Source organism: Heterostelium album (genome assembly GCF_000004825.1).
Source record: "Heterostelium album PN500 unplaced genomic scaffold PPL_scaffold8, whole genome shotgun sequence".
Classification (NCBI taxonomy): Eukaryota; Evosea; class Eumycetozoa; order Acytosteliales; family Acytosteliaceae; genus Heterostelium; species Heterostelium album.
Genome location: NW_008805070.1, coordinates 928437 through 953853, shown reverse-complemented (window position 1 = coordinate 953853; position 25417 = coordinate 928437). Strand labels below are relative to the sequence as shown.

At 29.2% G+C, this 25417-nt stretch overlaps 9 protein-coding genes across 9 annotated transcripts; 5 read left to right on the top strand and 4 right to left on the bottom strand.

The window, feature by feature from the left end:
* Window positions 1-1798: 1798 nt before the first annotated feature.
* PPL_08006 (uncharacterized protein) lies at window positions 1799-3469 on the top strand (the record flags this gene model as incomplete). Its single annotated transcript, XM_020578837.1, has 2 exons — window positions 1799-2129; window positions 2193-3469. The coding sequence occupies 2 exons, from the start codon at window positions 1799-1801 to the stop codon at window positions 3467-3469; spliced, it is 1608 nt and encodes a 535-aa protein (XP_020431301.1).
* Window positions 3470-3524: 55 nt separating this feature from the next.
* Window positions 3525-4151, bottom strand: PPL_08005 (DUF3430 domain-containing protein; the record flags this gene model as incomplete). Its single annotated transcript, XM_020578836.1, has 1 exon — window positions 3525-4151. One exon carries the CDS (start codon window positions 4149-4151, stop codon window positions 3525-3527), a length of 627 nt encoding a protein of 208 aa, XP_020431300.1.
* Window positions 4152-4725: 574 nt separating this feature from the next.
* Window positions 4726-5352, bottom strand: PPL_08004 (DUF3430 domain-containing protein; the record flags this gene model as incomplete). The annotated part of the gene is made up of 1 exon (XM_020578835.1): window positions 4726-5352. The coding sequence occupies one exon, from the start codon at window positions 5350-5352 to the stop codon at window positions 4726-4728; it is 627 nt and encodes a 208-aa protein (XP_020431299.1).
* Window positions 5353-6088: 736 nt separating this feature from the next.
* Window positions 6089-8750, top strand: PPL_08003 (uncharacterized protein; the record flags this gene model as incomplete). Its single annotated transcript, XM_020578834.1, has 4 exons — window positions 6089-7492; window positions 7555-7720; window positions 7823-8589; window positions 8655-8750. 4 exons carry the CDS (start codon window positions 6089-6091, stop codon window positions 8748-8750), a joined length of 2433 nt encoding a protein of 810 aa, XP_020431298.1.
* Window positions 8751-8917: 167 nt separating this feature from the next.
* Window positions 8918-10203, bottom strand: ucr (cytochrome b-c1 complex subunit Rieske; the record flags this gene model as incomplete). The annotated part of the gene is made up of 2 exons (XM_020578833.1): window positions 8918-9537; window positions 10167-10203. The coding sequence occupies 2 exons, from the start codon at window positions 10201-10203 to the stop codon at window positions 8918-8920; spliced, it is 657 nt and encodes a 218-aa protein (XP_020431297.1).
* Window positions 10204-10966: 763 nt separating this feature from the next.
* Window positions 10967-15507, top strand: mlh3 (MutL DNA mismatch repair protein; the record flags this gene model as incomplete). The annotated part of the gene is made up of 3 exons (XM_020578832.1): window positions 10967-11695; window positions 11817-11988; window positions 12065-15507. 3 exons carry the CDS (start codon window positions 10967-10969, stop codon window positions 15505-15507), a joined length of 4344 nt encoding a protein of 1447 aa, XP_020431296.1.
* Window positions 15508-16214: 707 nt separating this feature from the next.
* On the top strand, window positions 16215-17075 carry PPL_08000 (PQ-loop repeat-containing protein; the record flags this gene model as incomplete). Its single annotated transcript, XM_020578831.1, has 2 exons — window positions 16215-16480; window positions 16535-17075. The coding sequence occupies 2 exons, from the start codon at window positions 16215-16217 to the stop codon at window positions 17073-17075; spliced, it is 807 nt and encodes a 268-aa protein (XP_020431295.1).
* A 1443-nt stretch (window positions 17076-18518) lies between these two features.
* On the top strand, window positions 18519-21358 carry culC (cullin family protein; the record flags this gene model as incomplete). The annotated part of the gene is made up of 9 exons (XM_020578830.1): window positions 18519-19036; window positions 19120-19288; window positions 19398-19523; window positions 19595-19762; window positions 19847-19960; window positions 20031-20399; window positions 20462-20745; window positions 20823-21092; window positions 21157-21358. The coding sequence occupies 9 exons, from the start codon at window positions 18519-18521 to the stop codon at window positions 21356-21358; spliced, it is 2220 nt and encodes a 739-aa protein (XP_020431294.1).
* Window positions 21359-21571: 213 nt separating this feature from the next.
* On the bottom strand, window positions 21572-25345 carry PPL_07998 (uncharacterized protein; the record flags this gene model as incomplete). Its single annotated transcript, XM_020578829.1, has 12 exons — window positions 21572-21751; window positions 21816-22032; window positions 22085-22703; window positions 22759-22812; window positions 22874-22996; window positions 23062-23328; window positions 23390-23495; window positions 23552-23720; window positions 23777-23834; window positions 23895-24065; window positions 24624-25194; window positions 25277-25345. The coding sequence occupies 12 exons, from the start codon at window positions 25343-25345 to the stop codon at window positions 21572-21574; spliced, it is 2604 nt and encodes an 867-aa protein (XP_020431293.1).
* Window positions 25346-25417: the final 72 nt, after the last annotated feature.

Sequence of the window (25417 nt, the reverse complement as noted above, 5' to 3'; positions counted from 1 at the left end):
TTTTTTGCAATATTATATGATTTAAAAGACATCAGTCACACTAATCGTTTTGATTGTTGATTCTTGTTTACAAAAATAATGTGTTTCATAACATCCATTTTAAAAGTGGAACTATAACTTCATTTAATTCATACAATGTTATCAACTCTCACAATCGATATTCAACTTTGTGAACATGTAGAAAAAGTTGTCTTGTTTTGGTACATCTTTATTTCAATCGGTTTACTATTCAAATGCAATTAAAAGAGTTTAGAGTGGCTATATAAAAAAAAGAGTGGAGAATGGCACTACTGCTGAAACCACGACACCAACTGAGGATTATTGGTTTTCTTGCTTTGTTGAAAATTTATGGTAATGTATAATCCTCCCACTACTCATTTAATGCTTAGGTATAGTTTCATATTACAAACTATTAGTTCAACATCTCAAACAAGATATCAACATCATCTTTCATATATTGCCAAGGTGATGATGGTAACAATGATTTCAATTTTAGGTTGCATATGGTTTCTTTGAAAAGAGATCTGGATCTTGGATCTAAACCAATCACCACGACCTGCTCGTGCAAGACTCCAAAAATCCTATCTTTAAGCTTATTATATTGTTATTCTGTATTGAAATAAACGGTAGTTTAAATAATAACATTCCTATTGAAGGTATATACTTATTTCCTTATTTCCATCCGTGTTTCCACTTGGAAGTAAGTTTCTGTCCACCACACTTTTATGTTTTTGTCAAAGTTGAGGTTTTTAACTCTAAGACACCGAATATTTGATCAATTACGAGTTAATACTTCTGGTAACTTTGATCTATTTCCAGAGACCTAACTCTCTTTGAATCTTGTCACAACTCGAACTCAAAAGTCTTGTTTTAAGTAATTCTATTCTTCATAAAAATTTTTTTTTTCGCCTTTGAACAAGAAGAGAATTTAAATAATAAGCTATTAACTAGAATCAACCCAACAAAAAAGAGTACAACTGATATCATCTTAAACTCTCTTATTATTTTATTGAAAAATTAATGTTTTTTTAGAAAAGTTTCACATTAATTTCAAGAGTGTTTTTTTTAGAAAACAAAATTTAGTTTATTTTTTATTATTTTGTTATCATTTAAAACATAGAATCTATTTTCAACAATGAAAAGAAGGAATTAGAAAAGGGTGTTACTTTGTCGAGTACTACAACCACAATCTTTTAGTTTCATTGATGCATAAGAAAATAGTTGTTCTAAAGTTGTTCTTTATTATTTATATATTGTTGCTCTATTTGAAGATTGGAGCGTTTTTAATATGTTTACTATTGCTTTCTGTGAATCTCATTATTGAATTGCATCTGTCAATCTTTGAACTATATGATCTTAGTTCTTTATATGGATCCAAGTGATTACATATTTGAAGTACGTCATTTACTTCTCTATGAATTGTAAATTTGGATATTAATCTTGATTGGCTGTTCATTAGATATAATTTTATGATATTAAAATAATAACTTCGAAAACTAGTTAAAAAAATTGTTTTTTTTATTTTTTGATATTATTAAAATATTTATTTCTATAGTGGAAAAAAATAGACTTAGTAGAAAAAAATGATTTTTTTGACCTTTCGATTGCGCATTATCTTGTTTCCAACACAAATAAGGAAATTTAGATCTGCCAATTTTCACAAAAAAATCTGTTGTTTCATCAATCAAGATCAAAAAATGATTTTTTTTTTTGTAAAAAAACAATTTTGCAGTTTACAGATTTTGAATTATTCTATTTAATTTGATTCATCAAACGTTTATCTTTAGTAGTTTAATTTATGACAGAAAATAATAGCAATCATTTATTCGTTAATCTATCTCATGTTCTTTTATCAAAGATACATAATCAATTAACAAACAACTTTGATAGATTAAGATTTAGTTTAACTTGTAAGAAATGGTACAATGATAAAGATCATTACTTTAGTTTCATTGTAGATGACATTCAATCTACAACCGATAGTCATTCATTAAACATATTAAAACAATCAATTGCATTGTCATCCTATAGTAATCTATTAGTTAAATCATTACAATCAAAGAGCAATTGTAAATTAGGTATATCTAATGGTAAAACACACCTTTATACAGATTATAAATATAATTTAAGTAAGTATCTATTAATTATATTAATAATAGTGTATTATTTATTTAACATATTTATTACGATAGTAAGAAATAATATAAAAGATTTAGAGATAGATAAATCAATATATAAAATAGAAATATGGGATTGGAATGATAATAATATATTGGATGAAAGATTCATAGAGAAACTTATCAATTCAAATGTTTGTCAAATAGATATACTTTGCAATGTACTCACATCATTTAAACAACTACCAAGTAATATTAAACAAGTAAAGTGTACATTTGGTTTTCATATGAAACTGTTACCATCGAAACTAGAGAGATTACACTTTATACCAACAGTTTCAAAGTTTAATATTACATCTTCAGACTTTGATATGAAATTATTACCTCAATCATTAAAATTCTTACAGATAGATATGGCAAATTTCATTTTGAATATTGAAACTTTACCACCCAACCTGGAAGAGTTTATTTGTTTTTCAAGAATAAACATTCAACAATGTCAATCTCCTATCATTCCACATTCTCTTTTTTCACTTACATGTACATTCAAATTTTGGAAACATTTGATATCAAACAGTCCTATACCAACAACTATTAAATATATGGATCTAAGTACTCAGTATGATGATTTTCTGCAAGCAAATTGTATTCCAGAGTCAGTGGAAACTCTGAAATTATACTTTGGATTTGGTTGTCACTTGACCAAAGATCAATTTCCAAAAACACTTTTAAATCTTGAAATCATGGTTGAAAATTTCGAAATGATTACATGTGAAATCGATTTATTCAAATATATGAATCGTTTGGAGTCACTAACGATAGAAGGAGCAGAAGATTGTAATTTTGGACAACTTCCAAAGAATATACGTTTCCTCAATCTACAAGGACCAAATGTAAAGTTTGAATTACCTGATGGTTTCATTATAGATAGTTATCTTTTAAAGAATAAAGATTTTCCAAACATATCAAATTCTATACCAAACAATTGTAAGAGTTTAAAATTTAGCAATAATATAAATCAACCATTAAAAATAGGTATGATTCCAAATCAAATTCAATCTATTGACTTTGGATCATACAAGTTAAGCATCGTACCAAGTGTAATTGGTTCGTCAAATCTCAATCATATAAAGATATCATACTCTAATATCTTGTCAAATTTTACAACAAAGACATTCCCGTCGAATATCAATTCAATTCAATTCAGTTATAGAATCATAGTTGTTCATTTCTCTAGGTTGGATGAAAACTATTTTATTTATCAATTTAATTTACGTAGCTATCAAATTGGTTTAATTAATATAAACAAAATTGTATCCTATTTAAAAGATATTGAAAAAAATATATTATAAATCTTAAAATACAGTAAATAAATATCTTTACTTCATATTATTATATTTTATTAATTTATTTTGAATTTACACATGTTGCATTGAAATTACTAATTTGAAGACCTTCATCTGGCGAGAAACAGTCACAATTCAATGGGAAGGTTGATGGTGCGTAGTAACTATTGACAGAGACATTTGGTATATTATTGATACACTCATATTGGTATCCAAGTTTGGTGTCGGTGTATCCATTCTTAAAGAAAGCATAGAAAGCGATTGATCCTCCGCAATTCGGTTGAGAGTAATAGGTTAACTGTATGCCATCCAAATGATTGATAAAGTTTTTCTCTGTATATGTAAAGTAGAATGATGTTGGTGGACCATATGGTAATTGGAAACAAGTATTACCACTAACAGTTGTCTTATTGATTACAGAACCTTGGCAGTCTGGCACCAACAAGTCGTGAGTGTTTATTAAATATATATCCCATGAAATATAGTCGAAACTGTAAGCAACATTGTTATCGATATCTGTAATACATCCGTCAAAAGGTGCAGCATATCCATAATCTAGGTTGTGACCACAACCTGTTGGTAAGAAATTAATATATTGTTTAGTGTTTTTAGCATCTACATTAGTACTACTACAACTGTAAACTGATAATATCACAAATATTGATAGTAATTTAATATTATATTTCATTGTTAAAGTTTATTTATTTATATATATAGATGTATGTGTCTGATTAAATAAAATATATAATAAATTTAAAAAATTTAAAGCAAGTTAAATATTGAAATTAAAAAAGCAGATATTTTAGTTTTTCGTAAAAAAAAAAGATGACATCAGATTTAAAAATCTTTAAACTCGGAATTGGGGGTAAGATTCTTTGTTAGAAATCTTACTTCTATACCATTTGATAAAACGAATGATTCCAATCTATTACTTTTTATTCCATTTAATTTTTTAGAACAATTAAATGTTGTTTATAGTTATATGAATATTGAAAAAAAAAAAAGAATCAGAATGTTATTTATTGAATTAATTTTACTTTAATTTATTATTCTATATCGATAAGATTCCAAATAGAACATTTGTTTGAAGCAAAAGTTAAGAATTTAACCTAGTGTAATCAATTTTTTTTTAGATCATAAATCAATCTTGTGAAGAATATTAAAAGCTTTTCAAATAAACTATCAATAAATTCGATTATTTGTTTAAAAGATGAATGTAAATATACATTAGATTTATTATAATATAAACATTTTAAGCGATTTTATTTTGGATTTACACATGTTCCGTTGAAATTACTAATTTCAAGGCCTTCATCTGGTGTGAAACAATAACCATCCAATGGGAAGGATGCACGGTGCTTGTATTCTTGGAAAAAGACTGTTGGTGTATTATCCATACATTCATATTGATAATTAAAAGTTTTATCGGTGTATCCATTCTCAAAGAAAGCATAGAAAGCGATCGATCCTCCGCAATTCGGTTGAGAGTAATAGGTTAATTCTACACCATCCAAATGATTGACATAGTTATTCTCTGTAAATGTAAAGTAGAATGATGTTGGTGGACCATATGGTAATTTGAAACAACTGTTACCACTTATAGTTGTCTTATTGAGTACAGAACCTTGGCAGTCTGGATCTATCAATTCATGAGTGTAAATTATATATACATTCTCTGAAATATAGTCGAAACTGTAAGCAACATTGTTATCGTAATCTGTAATACATCCATCAAAAGGTGCAGCATATCCATAGCCTAGATTGTGACCACAACCTTTTGGTAAGAAATTTACATATTGTTTAGTGTTTTTAACATTGACACTGGTACTGCCACAACTGTAAACTGATAATATCACAAATAGTGATAATAATTTAATATTATATTTCATTGTTAAAGTTTATTTATATATATGTTGTAAATTATATGAAAAGATAAAAAAGTTGATAAAAAAAAAGAATAGTGATACTATTTTTGGTCAGATGAATGTTTATTTATGTCTTATCAAAAGGATAATTGGTTGAAAAAAAATAGATGACATCAGACATTATAAAATCGTAAAAACTCGGAAATGGGGGTTAGATTTTTTGATGGAAGCATGTTTATTAAATGAATGGTTCCAATCGATTCCTTATACCACTGTTGTTCCTTTAAATTTTTAAGAATAGAAACAATTCATTTTTTTTACCTACTTTCTATTGATTATTCATAATAATTAAAAAAGTTGGAAAGATGTTATTAAAAAAAATCAAAAAATAAGTAATAATATGTATAAAGGCTCGCAGCATTATATCCTAGGTAAACAAATTACTTTTATTCTCGGCATCCATTTGATAATCTAGTAGCTTTTAGAATAGCCGATACATCTCGTGCAAACCAATCTATTCCATTTTTCCTTGGCCGAAACTTTTTTTTAAATCGAAAATCAATCTTGATAATACTTTATTAACTATAGATAAAAATAATATTTTATACTTCTGAGAGATTGTAAATTAATAATTATTATATCTTTTTTTTTTTAGTTTTACCAATGAATAAATCTTACTAAAGTTTAAAAAAAAAAAAAAAGGTTAGACTTTGATCTGTTATTATTAAAAAAAAAATTTGATGAGGTTCATTTCAAAATTATGGATAATTATAATAATATAGATAATAATAACAATGATAATAATAATAATAATATAGTGCAACAACAAACAATATCAACAACAACAGTATCATTAAACAATAGTATTGGGATAATAAATAACTATGCAAATACAGTTGATAATAATCTTTTAAATAACAATGTTAATAATAATAATATCATATCAAATTCTATATTAGATAATAATAATAATGATAATAGTTTAAATAGTAGTAGTAGTTGTGAGAATAATATATTGGATGATATTGAAACGTTACATCTTGAATGTTTAGAGTATATTGAATTGGCATCACCTACCAATATCTATAGTTATAATCATTTGCATTTCGATGCTGATCTCCTCTTGGTTGCATCGAGAAACAGTCTATTCTCAATCTCTGCTCTCGAAGATGAAAAATCGCGTGGTCTACAATGGATAACGAAAGACTTGATTACACCACCACAACTATCTTCATCAATATCACCAAGACTATCATCTTCACCTGGCAACATATCATCACCACCCAATGAATATATACAGCAACATCAACAACAACAACAAACATATCAGCAACAAACATATCAAAATCAGCAACAAACATTTCAACAAAACCAACAAAATAAACAACCGCAACCTTTATATAAACAAATGCAACAACCGCAACCACAGCAGCAACAACAGCAACAACAACAAACACAAGCACAACAACAACAAGGTCAACAACCAGGAATGCCATCTCAACAAATGATGAAGAGTCACCTTCAAAGGTTACCATTGTCACATAAATCTAGAATACCACCATTACCATCAAAGACACCATCTGGTTCACTTCCAATTTCACCTATACAACAACAGCAGCAACAACAACAGCAACAATCACAACAACAACAACAACTACAATATTTACCAACAACATCATCTACAAATAGCCCATATCAATTACAATCTAGTATGCTACCACAACCACCTCTTGGTTCAAGTAAAGATCAAGCAGGTCAAGGAGGAAACCAAGCAGTTGGTAATCAAAACATAAGTACCAGTGGCGGTGTAAACTCATCGATCATTGCTAAACATCCACAACAACCACAGGAAGATACTATTGTATCGATCGATTCACTTAATGAAGGTGGTGATCAGGCAACCATTGCTATAGCTATTGTATCGTCGCAATCTGCAAGTGCCAAAGGTTATCTATCATTCCATACCTACAAGAGTCAATGTCAAAATAAAACAACAACGACAACATCATCATCATCATCAACAACCATCAACACACCTAGAATTCAAACAATTCAACTTGATTTTATACCATTCAACATCACTCATACAACAGTCAACAACTCCTCAACCTCTAAATCTGTATTCCTACTTGCTGGAAGTGATGATCGTGTACATCTATATAAAGTAAGTAATAACAGATGGAAAACAATATCTATCATCGTAAACTAATAGTAATACACTTCAAGTTAAATGAATCAGGTCAATATGTAGAGGGTGATACGAATCAATATTTCCCTGAATTAGTTAATCTACAATCAAATGTAATGAGAATCATTATTAAATATCACTTAAACTATAGAATCATAGTTGCTGGTTGTCAAAATGGATTTCTACAACTATCGGTTACTGATTGTAAGTACTTGCAAGAAAAAAACAACACCTCTATTATTATTATTATTCCTTTGTTTTACTTATGATAACCTTGTTATTTAGTGACTACCAATAAAAAAACAGTGGAATCTTGTTATTTCGATGGACCTGTTCAAGCACTATGTTTGTATATCGATAGAGGACATCTAGAGACATCGAATCAGAACTCTAGTTTGTCAAAAATAAAGTCATTCCAATCGTCGCTACTCAATGATCTACTGTTACAGATGAAGGAGGACAATGGTGGTGATCAGCAGTCTTTGACTGACAAGGATGCACCGTTCAACCATGTACATCTGGCGGTAGGAAGTATCATTGGATACGTCATGGTCTACAGAGACATACTCTCCAACGGTCTATCCGAGTTCCAGCTACTCCAAGACTCTGATACATTCGACGGTGTCACCTGTCTCGATTGTTTCGATATCGATGGTGACGGAGAGAATGAAATACTGGTAGGAACCTACTCAATGGAGTTGCTAGTTTACAAATTGAAACCATCGCCAGTGGTTCATTCTACTATCAATAGTAACAGTAGCTATTATAATAGTTATCATGGATATCATACTTCACCTCCTACAACCACATCGACAACAGCAACAGCCAACACTACTATTCCAACATCACCAAAATCTAATCAATCATCACCAACAACAGCTGCTAATACATTAACATCACCATCATCTTCAACATCAAGTCTACCAAGTCAACAAACATATCACCCAACCTACCAATTGATCTCACATAAACACTTTTCTCATCCAATCCTAGGAATACTAAATTGTAAACTACTCAAAGATGGACTTAATCAAACCATTATTATATCAATGTATGGAATATATATTATGAGAGTATGTAAACTATTATTGTATCAATCAATCATTTAAATTTGATACTAATATCACTATTAATTTAGACACCAATATATAAATATGAAAAAGATGTAAAAGATAAATTAGATTTGATAAGTGAGATTTTAGGTTTACAAAAAGAATTGGCATCAATCAAATAATAAAACTAATAATAGTAGTAGTAGTATTTAAAAATATTATTTCTTTTATAATTTAATTTTTAATGTTTTAGTGTGTGTGTGTTTTATAAGTTATTATTACTGTGATTATTGGATTATTTTATATTTAAAAAAAATTACTATTATTATATTAATATTATTTTGATAATTTATTCATCACCGACAATGATGTGCTCTGAACTCAAGAATTTATATGGTGGGATGATAAGATTTTGGGGAGCTGGACCCTTACGAATACGACCGGCGTTGTCATAGTGAGAACCGTGGCATGGGCAGTACCAACCACCGAAATCACCACCACCAGCAATTGGAATGCAACCCAAATGTGTGCAGACACCGACGAGAACGACCCACTCTGGTACCTTGGCACGCTTGTCGTCAGCCTCTGGGTCTGGGAGTGAGGTGACATCAACCTCCTTTGAGGATTCGATCTCTTCGGACGAACGATGTCTGATGAACAATGGCTTACCACGCCACTTCAAGGTGACGGCGGTCGCCTCTGGAATTGAAGAGAGATCGATCTCAATCGATGACAACGCAAGAATATCTTGACCTGGTGCCATTGTCGAGAGTGCAGAGACAACGGTATTCTTGGCCATCGCTGCAAGACCGGTAGCAGCACCACCAACTACCATATATGTATATCCACGTCCCTCTGGATCAACAGTCGATGGTTCAGTTCTATATTTATCGAAATGTTGACTTGGGAAGGTTGTTGTATTGTTAACCATGAATGATGATTGTGATGCATAGTTTCTAATTGAGTTGCCTATTATAAATTAAAATTATTAGATATTTAAATAATTCGATATTTTATTTTTATTTATCTATTAAAACCATCATCAACTTTTACAACAAATCTAACTAATTATTTCTATGTGTGTGAAAAAAAAAAAATTTAGCTTGTGTGATGATCTCAGTGTGTACTAGTTCATTCGTTTTGTTTTATACAATGAACTGACTGATTGATTGATTAATTGCTTTTTATCATTCATCACTATTGATATTTGAACATTATTGTTGTTGGTTCACTATTTTTTTATTTCTTCTGCCTGTTTTTATAAAGAAATCGAATATCACGAAAATGAGCTGTATAGTGGTAGTCTAGTCTCTTTTTGTTTTATTTCTTTTATTTTATTTTTTTCGTTCTGTTATTGATCTGTGTTCTATATTTATATTATTTATATTGGTAGTATAACTATCCTATCTTGAAATTGAAATAACTAAATTTTTGATTATCATGATCTGCATAATAATATCTGATTTCATCTAATTCTAATTTATTTGATAGGTTGTTTGTTGTTGCTTGTTGTTGTTGTTGTTGTTGCTTGATTATTAAATCTTAAACAATAGTTGATGGTAGTAGTAGATAGTTTTTATAATTAAAGATGAACTTACATCTTGGGGCAACCTTTGTGACGAATCTAGAGAACATTTTGCTATTTCTATTAAAGAATTATATATACAATTTTATGAAAGATAGTTAAATATTGAACTACAGAGAGTTTTTGAACAATAAAATACTATGTTTCGATTTCGAACAAAATTTGATTTGCTTTAATTAAACTGAATATATGTATCTCACAACACTAACTATTATTGTTCACTAAAAATGACAATGTTGAGCATATCAGAGGATTCCTCACACAATAATTTGTTGTTTTTTTGTTAAATTTTTTTTTTTTTTTGTAACTAAAAATTTTTCATTTTTTTTTAATTTTTTTTATTTTTTGCATAACACCATTAAAAAAAAAAAGTAGATCATTGAAAAACATACCGAATGATTTGAAGTCCTTTTGGTAACGTTGCTAATTTTTTCTAAAAAATAGATCTCATTAAATAAATAAAAATATTATTTTTCTGATTTGTCATTTTACTATTATTTTACTGGATTGTAGATTAAATCATTAATCACTTTTTTAAAAAAAATAAAAAATAAATAAAATTAAATAAAATTAGATTAGACTGCAATATCTTTGTTTTATTTTTGTCAGATAATAAGATACATAAAGTAAAAAGTCAAATTCTTATAAAAAAAATAAAAATAGTGTGTTTTGAAAAAAATAAATAAATTAAATTCCTGTAAAATCTAAAATGAGGCATATGAATTAAGGAAAATATAATCAACGATTGTTAGTTAATTATCGAGTTTACATGTATTATATTATTTATTATTTATAAAGAAAGAGATAAAGAAAATGAGTAGTAATAACATCAACAATAATAATAAGAGAATGATCAATAAATTGGGTGAAGATGTTGTTACAAGTATTCGCTCAACACTTTCCATTGTTAGTTATGAGCAAGCTCTGGAGGAGATAGTTTACAATGCTATCGATTCCAATGCCACTGCTATATCGGTCACTATAAATACGACGACATTGGCATTCGATGTCAAAGACAACGGTGCATCGATTGACTTGGCCGACCTAAAGTTGGTGGGTGAGCGTAACTGTACCTCGAAATTCACTACACCCCAAGACTTTGAGCATCTTCATACCTTTGGATTCCGTGGTGAATCTCTAGCTTCTATTGCTGCCATCGCTGCACTTGAATTAATATGTACGCCTGACAACAATAACAACAATAACAACAATAACAACAATAACAATGACGACAAAACAACAACTGACAACAACAATAATGAGAATGAAGATCCAGTAAAATATTTAAAGAGTTTTGCAAAGTTAATTAGATTTGGTCATACTGATTATACAAAAGAATTGGATGTACCTAGAGATTCAGTTGGTACTATCGTAAAGGTTAGAGAGTTATTTAGATTCGTGCCTGTACGTCGACAGAATATCAATCATTCATCGCTGAGGTTGTCAGTCAAGAAGAAACTTGAAAACATAGCATTGTCACATCCAAACATATCATTCACTTTGTTTGATGAAACAAAAGGTCCAATTTTTGAAACACCATCTGTAGGTTCACACAATTATTTTGTTGTTGTTGTTGTTGTTGTTTGTTTTATTATTTTCAAGGTTTAAAGAGGAAACTAACACACAGTCAATCGATCAACAACCAAACACACATTATAAATAGGATCATCAATTCTTATCAATATTCTCAAGTTTCTATGGTCAAGTTAAAGCAAATATAATGGAGTTTATTGACTCAACAGAGTTTTCTCATCAATCTCACGATTACCGTTTGAACGGATATCTTTGTTTACCAACTAAAAAAGGTCACCCAAATCAATCTTTACAATTGATTTGTAAGTTAAAGATTATTTTTATAGAATAGCTTATAATTTAACTAACATTTATATATTCTAATAATACTACAATTAGTTGTAAATAATAGAATAGTTTATAATACTAAATTACATAGAATAGTTAATCAGTTGTATAAATCATTTAGATTGTTCAATGAGACAAAGTTGGCAGAGGAGAATCACACAAAGATAAGAAAGGAGGTCATCGATATACATCCAATGTATTGTTTGTTTTTGGAATGTCCATTCACATCGTACGATAGATCCTATGAACCAACGTCAAAGACATTTCTAGAGTTTAAGAATTGGCAACTACCAACTAACTTATTCAAAGGTGTACTCACCAGATTCCTATCAAAGAACAGATCAGCAGAGACAGCTAGTTCAAAATCATCTTTTTTCAATAAGAAAGTTGATTATCATCATAATAATAGTAGTAACGATAATAGTAATAATAGTAATAATAATGATTTAGCTGGATTTCATAGTCAAGATAGTAATAACAATAACAACAATAATAATAATAATGAAGTTGATAAAGATAACATTGGTAATAGTGGATTTGAATATGATTTAGATGTTAATATGAATGATTCTTTTAATGATGATACAAATACGGTTGTTGATGATGATGATGATGGCGGTGACATAGGGGGAGATGAAATGGAAGAAATACAGCAATCAGAGTCCGAGATGGTCGAGCCAGTTTCACCTTCTTTGCTATCACAGATTACTACCGATGAGATTAAGCCGTTGGAGAGTGACCAATCCAAATTCTTTAAGAATACTATATCAGTAAAGAAAGAGCCAAATTCAAAGCAACAGCATCACCAACAGCAACAACAACAGACATCACCATCATCTTTATCAAATCAAGATGTCATTTTCATTGATATAAGTGATGATGATGACAATGAGATTGAAACAACCATTAAAAATAATAATAATAACAACTATAATAATAATAATCATGATAATAATGATGAATTTGAAGATTCTTCATCTTCTCAACCTCAGTCTCAACAACAACAATCCCAATCATTATCTCAGTCTCAACCACCAACACAATTATTATCATCAGGCCACTTTCATGTTAAAACAGAGAAGCTTGTGGATAATGATGCTTCACAGTATTCACAATATTCACAATCCTCGCAATCTTCACAATCCTTACAATCACAACTATCACAACCATCACAAACATCAGATACACCAGTACTATCTCAGTTGCCAAGCCAGACTTCACAATCATCACCCAAAACCCAGAACTCACAGTACAGTGTACCAAAGATAAAGTATGAAAGTACATGGGATGCGACTGGACTTCCGAAACAACGATACGCAGAGGTACAAGAGACCGAAGATAAAACTGTGGAAACATCTTACGATGAGATTATAGATGTTGAAACATATGATATCAAATCAATTACAAAAGTTGTTACAACTACCACTACAACCAAAGTCGTATCCAAGCCATTAACACTTACACCACCACCTCCTCCACTCGTTAAAGAGGAGAAACAGTATCAACAACAACAACAACAATCTATAACAACACCTCTTAATCGTAGCTACTCTTTTGATTATGATGCTTTTGGATTTGGTGATGATGATGAGAGCAATGACCATCCAATGTCGCCAATTACCAGACCTTTGTTTTCATCTGGCTCAACTATTACATCACCATCCAGTTCATCTGTGTCATCAACGAGTACCTCTCCATCACCACAAAAGAAACAACGATCAAAATACTTCCAGGATTCCAACGATACCAACAAAACACCCACCATCACATCACCATCTAAAATAACCAAACCAACCGTTGTACATTCTCAACACTTTGATATTGTAAAAACACCTGTTACCAACAACACACCAGTCCTATCGAAATTCTTTGTTCATAATAATATTGCAACCACCAATGCAACAACCAGTGCAAGTTCGCAACCAATTCCATCTACAACAAGTTCAGTCTCACCTGTACAACCAACACAACAACACCATGCAACTCCAGATCAACAATTGAAGCAAACTCTAATTGTCCAACATTTATCACCAAGACAACAGCAACAACAACAACAAGATGATGAGGAAAATGAAAATCAAGTTGCTCAAGAGGAGCTAAAACATAAATCATCAAAGAAAATAAGATTCAATGCATTCAATACAGTGTATCCTTTTGCTGAAAGTGATTTGGCAATCAAGGATGAAAATGATCGAGCAGAGACTGGCCATACTCGCAACAGGTTGAATGAAAGTATAGATGTAATCGATTTGGACTGGGAACCAGACGAAGAGATGACTACTTACAAATGTGAACATAGCCATGATAAAGATATCATACTCACACCAATGGAAGAGTATGATGACGAGAGCACAGAGGAAGAGGGTGAACCATATTCAAAAGTAGTCACAACAACTACCACTACCACTGTCACTGCTACTTCAACTACAACCACTCCAACTACTCCAACTACACCTCCACCTGTTATAAACAATCCTATTATCTTAACACCTAATAGTTTACCAGCAAATCTAAGACCATCGATAATCATAGCAAGACAAGATGATTATCCGTCGTCATCTCCTTCCAATTCATCATCATCATCACAATCCTCAAATTCAACTACATCAACATCATCACTTTCATCAAATTCCACTTCTTCGTCCTCATCGAATTTATTAACTCCACAATTCCAGTTGTGTCCTGTTGTTGAATCCGAGGACGGCAGGAGATTAAGTCCTTATTTTGAATCTAATTTCGCTGGATCACAGGTTGATATGGAACAACAAAAGCAGATACGTGAAGCCAAACAGAAACAAAAGATACAAAATGAAGAACTCCAAAGAAAAATGGTGCTACAAAACAAGAGTAGTGACCGTGTAACTCGTGAACACATTGACAATGTCAGATTCATTGCACAACTCGACAAAAAGTACCTGTTATGCGAGTCGAATGGATTGTTCTTTGTGATGGACCAACATGCAGTTTCCGAAAGAATCAATTTAGAGAACTATAGTCGTGCCATTCCCAACTTTGATGTTGTCCCACTGAACGAACGTTGGTCGCTGACTCCCGACGAGATGCATCTCATGTCAGAGTACAAAGCAGAGATTGAAAAGTATGGATTCAAATGGCAAGCAAATAAATCCACCATAACACTAGAGTCTGCGCCAAAAGTTTGCTCTCAAACACTGGGCGTTGGTCAGCTGCACGAGTATCTCTCGATGATTGCTGACCGTGAGATTGGACCGCCACCTTCATTCCACAGAATCCGTCAGACACATGCATGTGCGCGTGCCATTAAGTTTGGACATAACTTGCCGCGTGAGCGATGTGAAAATCTCATGAAAGAGCTTGCCAAGTGTAACGATCCATTCCACTGCGCACACGGTAGACCTGCATCAGTTTCAATGATTAACTTTGGAAAACTATCTAAAAAGCTTGGAGAGCTACAAATGGAACAACTTAAACCGAAATCACTGAAATCAATCATTCAATCAATGCAATCTGCATGATCAAAGTTACAACGCGCGCTACACCACTACACACATTTTTCACAATTCTATCAAAATTGATAGATACAAAGTTTGATAGATATTTCCGATAATGAAATCTATTATTATAAAAAAAAATAATAAAAAAAAATTGGATAATTTTGTAAAAAGATCGTGTGATATTGGTGATGTTGATGATGATGTGGGTTTTAAAAAAAGAGTGGAGTGATGTCACTAACATTTAATATCTTGATAAAGTTTATTTAATAGTCTAAAAGTCTATCAGATTTTATAGTTTTAATCAATTAAATTGTGTTTCTACACTAAAAAATATATTTCAAAAAAAAATCTTTTCAATTTTTTACACAATCAATGGGAAAGTTGACATGTCATCTGATTAAGGTCAAAAATAAACAAGTTTTTTTGATAAAAATGCAACAGCTGCAGCTTGAAAAAGTATTTTTTTTTTTTATGATTCTTATTTTTTTCATAATAAAAATTTAGTTGAAGATCTATAAATATCTAGATACATAATTACATTACCATATCAATTTTTTTTTTAAATATTGTGTTTGGTGGGTGCGAGTAGATATAATTTAAATAAATATTTATCAGATTACTTTGATTTTTTTTTTTTTTTTTCTAATGGTTTCCATGGCTTCTCAGCCAACTAACAAAAAGTAAAATCAGTATACATCATCTTGGCAAATATTAATATTTAATAATAAATGGATAGTCCAGTGGCAGCAAATATATTTGGTATTGTTGGTGTAATACTTTGGAGTGTGCAGCTGCTTCCTCAGATCAGATGGAATTATGTTAGAAAGAGTACAGAGGGTGTTTCTATTGTTTGTTTCACCTCTTGGTATCTAGGTGGTCTAGTTTTGGCACCTTACTTGGTGGCAACAGATAAAGCTCCACCCTTAGTAGTTCAAATAGTAGTGTTCTCTTTATTAGTATTAGTTATCCTATTTCAACATTTCTATTATGATAGGTAAGTAGTTATTAATATTTCTTTTATCACATACTAATTGTTTTTTTCTTAAAGAAAAAAAGATTTAAAAATGTTAATGGCAGTATTGTTTTTTATTATTGGTGCCTCAGTTGGAATTACCTATGGTCTCTATAGGCTGATGAAAGGTTACAAAGAAGAAGAATTTAAGATTTCCGTTGTTATTACAGTGTTGTCTGCTATTTTTATGGCGGGTGGATTCATTCCAGCGGTCTATGAGATCGTGAGAGCACAGTCTGCCGAAGGTCTCAGTAGAATTTTTGTTGCAATGGACTTTTTGGGTGGAAGTTCATCGATTTTGTCTTTGGTTTTCATTGTACCTTTCGACTACCTGGCCTCTGTTAGTTATGCCATCGTGCCATGTTTCGAAGGAACCATCTTCATCATGAGTTTCTACTATGGAACTCAAGTGAAGACTGCCAATATCCAATATGATACCGATCACGTATTCAATAGAAATAGATCTAGATCCGCAAGAACCAGATCTGACATTGAAATAGGTAGTTCGAAAATGGAAAAACTTAAAGAAAAAGAAACTACAACAACAACGACAACAGTTACCTTATCACAACCATAATAATAATATTATTACTAAAATCCCCCAAACTCCCTCCATCTTTTAAATAATTGTAAAACTCGAATCTCGAATAATCAATGCTTAAATTTTATTAATAATATATATTTATAAAATAAAGCAAAGTAATAAAAAAAAATAATTATTTTAAATATTTTAAAAAAAATAATATCGATTCAGAACCCAAAACGTATGATAAAATTCGTTGATTTTTAGAGGTGGTTTTGCATGATCCAAAATTAAAATCATGTGATCATAAATAAATATTTTACCACAAAACTTCATTGAAATTAATTAAAAAAAATATTTCAAAAAACTAAAATAATAAAAAAAAAAAAGAAATAATCTAGTAAAAAAAAAAAAACAGATTTAATTTATCAAATTTTAATTTTAACACACCATTTATTTATTTTAATATAATTATTATTTGTTTAGTTTTATTTTTATTTTTTATCACTATTTATTATAAAGGTATGTAAGATCATCATAATGTACATATTGAAATCAAGTTATTTGATTTTAAATAAAACAAAGACTAGTTGTTTTTTGTTTTTTTTTTTTTGGATTAGAGTTCATGATGATCTAAAATTTGAAGATTGAGCAAAAAAAAAACTAAAATAAATAGATAAAGAATTAAATAAAAAATAAAATAATAGAATATATCATCAACACACACCACCCACAAAAAAAAAAAAAAAGAAATAAAGTGCAAAACAAATAATACTCAAATGGATAAAAAAATAATATTTTGACAGGAGCATCACACTGTAGGAAGAAGAAGAAGAAGAAAAAGGTGGTGGTTTCATTAATAATTCACTCTTAATCAATTAGCATAGTAGATACTATTGCGACTCAACTATAATCAAATTAAATTGTTATAAATAGAATGGGGTGTCAAGTTGATATAAAATTTGTTGTTTTTCATTATTTTTGATTTTTTTTATCATAAATTTCAATTTAATTACTACACAACAAACAAAACAATAACAAAAACAAACAATTAACATTTTCATTTATCAAAATTAAAATAATAATAATAAATAAATAAAATAGTTTAATAATAACATTTTTTTTTTGCTTAGAAACCAATCAAATCATATATCGACTATTATATATTACCATATTTTTTTGTTTAGTTGTTTACCTTTTTTATTTTTATTTTTTTTATTAAAAGAAAAAAACTACATTTTTTGATAAATATATTAACTTATTATTATTTTATAGTTATTAGTTAGTTTGTAGTATAGTTAAAATTCATTTAGATTCGATTCATTAAAAAAGATTTATTTTTCGTGGAGATTAGATTGATTGATCAATATTATTATTATAAAGTTGTTTTTTTATCAATATTGTAAATAGTTCATTAGAATATATATAAGTAAAATAATAGAGTATATATATAGGCAATCATATTAGTTAATTATTAAAAGTGAGAGTTAGAGAGATATGTCAACAAAACCAACAAAGTTCTTGGTTAAATATTCAAGTTATCCACACAACAATGATCCAAATACAACTACGACAGCATGGAAGTTGCTAGAGGAGGCAATAAAGACAATTCATTTGAAGAATGCATCGTCACTGTCATTCGAAGAACTCTATAGAAATGCATACAATATGGTGCTCCACAAGAACGGTGAGATGCTCTACAACAACCTCAAGAATCTCGTCAATGGACATCTCAAGGAGGTTGCCAAACAAGTGGAGATTGCCAACGATGAGGCGTTCCTCAACGAGCTCAACACTTCGTGGTCCGAGCACAAGACATCGATGCTGATGGTACGTGACATCCTCATGTACATGGATCGTACCTATGTCGACCAGGCCAAACTACCAACCGTCTACGACATGGGTCTAAACCTATTCCGTGATAACGTAGTCCATTCACCATACATTAAAGATCGTCTACTCAATACATTATTGGATTTAATTCAAAAAGAGAGAAATGGTGAGATTATAGATAGGTATGTTGTTTTATTTATTACCTTTTAATTACTTTTATTAATCTCTATCTATCTATTTATCTACAATTTATTTATTTCTTTAGAATATTAATAAAGAATATAACACAAATGTTGATTGATCTTGGAGTGAATTCAAAGATTGTCTATGAAGAGGATTTCGAAACACCATTTTTGGCAAAGACAGCATCTTATTATCAAGTAGAGTCACAACAATTTATTTCATCTTGTAGTTGTCCAGATTATATGAAAAAAGTAAGAATGATTAATAATAATAATATATGTTTATTCAGTATTTGAAACAATAGCTCAAATGATCATGTTTATTAACCCACCACACCTTTTATTATTTTTAATTATTTAGGTTGAAATATGTCTTAAGGAAGAATTGGAAAGAGTCTCACATTACCTCGATAGTAGTTCTGAACCAAAGGTTAAGGATGTAACTGAGAAACAATTGATTTCAAATCATATGAAGACATTGATTAATGTAAATATTTTATTATTATTATTTGTTGTTAATAATTATTAATCAATCTATTTTTTTAAATATATTTATAGATGGAAAACTCAGGATTAATATCAATGCTTCAAGAAGATAAGATTGAAGATTTAAAGAGAATGTATAATTTATTTGGTAGAGTTTCTGATGGTTTGAACTATATGAAGGAGGTTATTAGTAACCATATCAGAGAGATTGGTAAAGAGATTGTTATGGATGAAGAAAAGGTAATTATAAAATTATATATATATCCTAAACCTTTATTATAATAGTATAGTATTATTAACTATCTATTCTTCTTTTCAATTTAGACAAAAGAACAAACAACATTCTTCCAAAGTCTGCTTGATCTCAAAGATAAATATGATAGATTACATAAAGAAGCTTTTTATAATGATAAACAATTCCAACATTCATTGTTTAGAGTAAGTTTTAATTTGATATTCTAACTAGATATTAAATCATTAATAATAATAATATTATTATAATTATTAGGCATTTGAATATTTTATAAATTTAAATCCAAAATCACCAGAATATATTTCACTCTTTATCGACGAGAAGCTAAAGAAAGGATTGAAAGGTGTCAGTGAAGAGGAGGTCGATGTATTGTTGGACAAGATTTTAATGTTGTTTAGATTCATTCAAGAGAAGGACGTCTTTGAAAAGTATTACAAACAACATCTTGCCAAACGTTTGTTACTGGGACGTAGTGTATCTGACGATGCCGAGAGAAACATGATTGCAAAGCTAAAGACAGAGTGTGGATATCAATTTACTTCCAAGCTCGAGGGTATGTTCACAGACATGAGATTGTCAGTAGATACAATGGCTGGTTTCAAAAATTATATTCAAACTTTACAAGTATGTACTATTACTACTACTACTATATTCATTTTACAAATATACTAATGATTGATTTTTAGAAACCAATGTCATTTGATCTAAATGTAAATGTTCTTACAACTGGATTCTGGCCAACTCAGAGTGCTTCAAATTGTATTTTACCACGTGAAATCCTTCATTGCTGTGAGGCATTCAAGGCCTACTATCTTTCAAATCATAATGGAAGACTGTTAATTTGGCAAACTAATATGGGTACTGCTGAAATCAAGGCGTCCTTCCCATCAAAGACACATGAACTACAAGTATCGACATATCAAATGGTTATCCTTTTATTGTTTAATGAATCACCAAAATTAACTTTTAAGTATATATCAATCATCATCATATCATCACCACTTTTCTTCTTAATCAACTAACATATAAATTAATTAATAATTACAGAGAAATATCAGAACAAACAGGTATTCCACCAGTTGATCTAAAGAGAAATCTTATGGCACTCACCAGTGCAAAGAATAAGGTGTTGGACAAGGAAACTAAAGATGCCAAAGAGGCACCCAATAAGAATATCGAGGAGAGTGATGTATTTTTCTTCAATACCAAATTTAAGAGTAAACTATTCCGTGTAAAGATTATGTCTGTTGTACAAAAAGAGACTCCAGTAGAGGCTACCGAAACAAGACAAAAGGTCGATGAAGATAGAAAGCATCAGTATGTTATTATATTTTAAATTATCAAAAACTATTGTACTTACTAATCATCAACAAATCAATAGAATCGAAGCTTCAATTGTACGTATCATGAAAGCAAGAAAGACAATGGATCATTCAAATTTGATTTCCGAGGTTATCAAGCAATTGCAATCGCGTTTCGTTCCAAATCCAATCATCGTAAAGAAGAGAATAGAATCTTTGATAGAGAGAGAATATTTAGAGAGATCCAAACAAGATAGAAAACAATACATATATATGGCCTAAAATCACTATCAAATCAAAGACTTTACAACACAATTTAATAATTAAAACAACCAAAACTAAACAAACAATGTAGCTACCTTGTTGATATTATGTTAAAAAAAGAAAAAAAATTAAAAAAAAAAATAATTAAAAAAAATTTAAATAACAATATGTTTATTTTATTTTAACCATTAAAAAAAAAACTGTACAGTCACAATTATTATTATTATTGATCTATTGTAATAAATCAATTGATTGATTTTGTTTCTCTTTGTAGATCTTATCTATTAAATCTAAATAGTATTGTTTAAGAGCTGGTCTATTAAATTTACCTGAACCATTGATCAAATTGTTTTCATTAGTCCAAATTGTATTATCTAAATGAATTACCTTTGGTGTTTCATAAACAATAATCTAGATTGATTCAATTGTTAGAGTAGATTAATAAAAAAACTTTAAAAGAATTCTTTAAACATACCTGTTTTTCTTCAGAAATCAATTGAATTTCACTTTCAATAGCTTCCAAGAGTGATTTATTTTGATTCAAATCCATCTTTAGATTAGTATCAAAGGAAGACAATGCTTTTTCCGATGGTACAATGATTGCTATCAAATATGAGTGGTACGGATCTCCATAAACAAAGATATGACGGATGAATGGGGATTTATAATAATAGTTTTCTATTTTCTCCAAACTTAAAGAATATTAGTTATTTTTATGTGTGAGCTTTTTTTTTGTTAACTTACCAAATAAATAAACCAGTTGATGATTTAAAAGAATTTTTAATTCTATCCAAGATTCTAATTTTTCTTGGTTCATACTCTTCGACAAGATCACCCATATGGAACCAACCATCTTTGAAGGATTTCTCGGTATCTTCTTTGTTTCTATAGTAGCCAACAACATTTTGATCTGATTTAACCACAAGTTCACCAATAGGTATTGGATTCTCTGTTGCCAAACCTTCTTTGATAATCTCTTGAAGTGGAATGATTCGGTATTGAATCTGGTTCAACATTATGTCATTCACTGACACGATCATTGCTTCTGTTGATCCATATATGTTGAATACCTTATCAGCACCCCAACACCTTCTCATCATGCTAATGACCTCTTCTGATATAAGAGCACCACCTGTTGTAAGCGAATCTATTCTATCGCCTAAAAGTTTTCGGAATTCTGGAAACATAATTTGTTCAATCTCTGAGGTTTTGAATTGTGGGTAAAGAGTTCTAAGTGAATTCATGGACTGTTGATATTTTGTATAAAACTCATTCCAAATAGAGGGAGGTGCCCACATAATAGTTGGTCTTAAACATGCAACATCATTAATAAAATAATCTCTTTTTGGTAAAGTATAAATACCTAAATTTAAAAAATTAATATAAAAAATATTGTTTTAATATTTTTTATTACATACCTAATCTTCCACCATTATAAATCATTTTTAAATCTGCTCTTCTCTCTAAATGAGCTAATAATAAAATAAATTAATAAATAAATTAATTTACAAACTTTTGTTGTTTAATATTTACATAGAGATAAAAAGCTTAGTTGAATACATGGATATCCTAATTTATAATCTAATAAAGATGCCAAAAAATCTTTATCTTTGATAATGATTCCTTTTGGTGTACCAGTTGAACCACTACTATAAACTTTTAAATTAAAATAAATAATAATTAGTAAGTGAGTTTATAATAGTTTATAATTTTATTCTTACCTAATGATAAAACTCCATTATTGAGAGGGTTGTGAGGAGCAATTTTACAATCTTTATATTGATTTAAAATCTCTGAAAAAATCTTAAATGTGATGTTATATGGTATTTGTTTTCTCAAATGAGGATCTGGATTATTTCCTACATATATGATCATATTTAATCCATTGTACTTATTGAGAATATCTACTAATTTGACCAAACTACTTTCTGTAACAATCATGACTGAAGGTTGACAATTATTAATAACACCGATAAACTCTCTTGAATCTAAAATTATAAAAAAATTTAATACTATATTTAATCTATTACAAAAGACTTTTCAACTTACTAATAAAATGATTTATTGGTACTATTGTGTATCCATAGAATAAACATCCAAAGTCAATATAAAACCATTCTGGGGTATTATTTAGCATAACACCAATCATTGATTCCTAAATTATTATTAGTATATTATAATTAAAATAAAAAGATAATGAATTCTACATACTCTAGGAACCAATTTTGAAAGAGCAGTTCCAAATATCTCTGATCTATTGTAAACATCTTGATATGATATCCATTCATATTCTCCAAATCCTAAAGGATTATCATTAGACTTTGGAATTATTGATCTTATACCAAGGCATCTTCTTTTTGGAAAACATTTAAAAGCATTTCTTTACCAAAAAAATGATTTAGTATTTTGATCTGCAAAATGATTTTTATTACATACATAAAACATTGATAGGTAGTATCACTTTTATTTGATACAAAATATTCATCATCAGTTCCTATTAATTTTAAAGTTAAAAACAAATAAAAAAATATAACTATTCTAACAAACTACCTACTTGTTTCAAGTGATGAGAAATGAGGAAGTGGTGCAGAGTCTGTATGAACTGAGTTGGATTCAGGAAGTAGAAAACATTGTGGGCAGAGAATTACATTATTACACTCTGAACAAACATGTCTTTCTTCTCCAGACTTTATTAAAATTGAACAAAAACTACAATTTGTATTATCTTTGGTAATAAAAAATTAGTTTATTTGTTTATTAATTGATACATTTAAAATAAAACATTACAATTTATAGTGAATCCTTTATGATTTCTATTGAACATTTCTTTCTATATTGAAAATAGTTATATTTGTAAGTTTTTTTTTTGATACTAAATATTCATTTATTATTTTTTGTTATCGCCTAAAAATAAATATAAAAAATAAAATAAAATCATGTGGATCAATGTTCACATTTAATTTAAAAAAATGTTACCACATTGGGAATAAAAATTCAAAAAAATTGTTTATAGGTCTAACATTTATTTTAATGAGGAATCTTATTTTTTTTTTTTGATACAAAGATAGACATCGAAATTTTGTTTTATTTATTACCTTCACTTCTCACTTCATTAAAAACAACTCATAGTATGTTATGACTTTGTAAAAACAACTCATAGTATGTTATGACTTTGCAAAAACAAAAAAATTTAGAAATTAAAAATTTTTTTTTTTTTTTAATGTTTAAATTATCACTTGGTTGTTGTTTTGCTTTTTATCACCAATTTTTTTTATTGAGAAACTTATGAAATCTTTTCTATGACTGTGTTTGGTGGCATCATCTTTGTCAGGGATACCACTCATAATTGGTTGGATTTCACATGTGATATTCATACCATTAGTTATTATCTCTTCTACCTCCTCCTTAAAATCAACTTCCAATACTAAGTCTTTGAGTTGCCTATTTAGATTGTTGGTGAGGGAATAATCCAAATAATCGAAACCTCTTAAAAATCTCAATATATCTTTTTTTTCATTTTCTCCTATTGTTCTTTGACATATGATTTTTACTGATTTAAAATTGGTGGGGTGTCTTTGAATTGTGATATAGGGGTATTGAGAAAATCTCATCACTAAGATATAATGTGTATTGTTGTCAAACGCATATAAATCTGGATGAATTTTGGTGACAGGTTGATCTTGAATATATTTTTTATATTGATTTTTTAATTTTTCACTATCAGAAGAATCCTCTTCACTATCGTTAACATCATCTTCATGGTCATCATATTTGTCTTTCTTTCTTTTCTTTGCTTTATTAACAAGTTTCAATTCTTCACCCTCTAATTTACTTGCTGTAATAGCTAATATGATCTATTATTAATAAGAAATGTATTTTTCAAAAAATTGGGTTAAAGTTACTTTTTCTGTGATTTTTAATTGTCTTAGGTTTTACACCGTATTTTTTTTTAGCAAGTATATAAAAATCTGCAATAGTCTTTGGATATTTATCTTTTATTGACATTTTTATCTCTATTATTTTGAACTAATTATGTTTCTTCTGTTTATTGAAAAATGAAGTATAAATTAATAAATT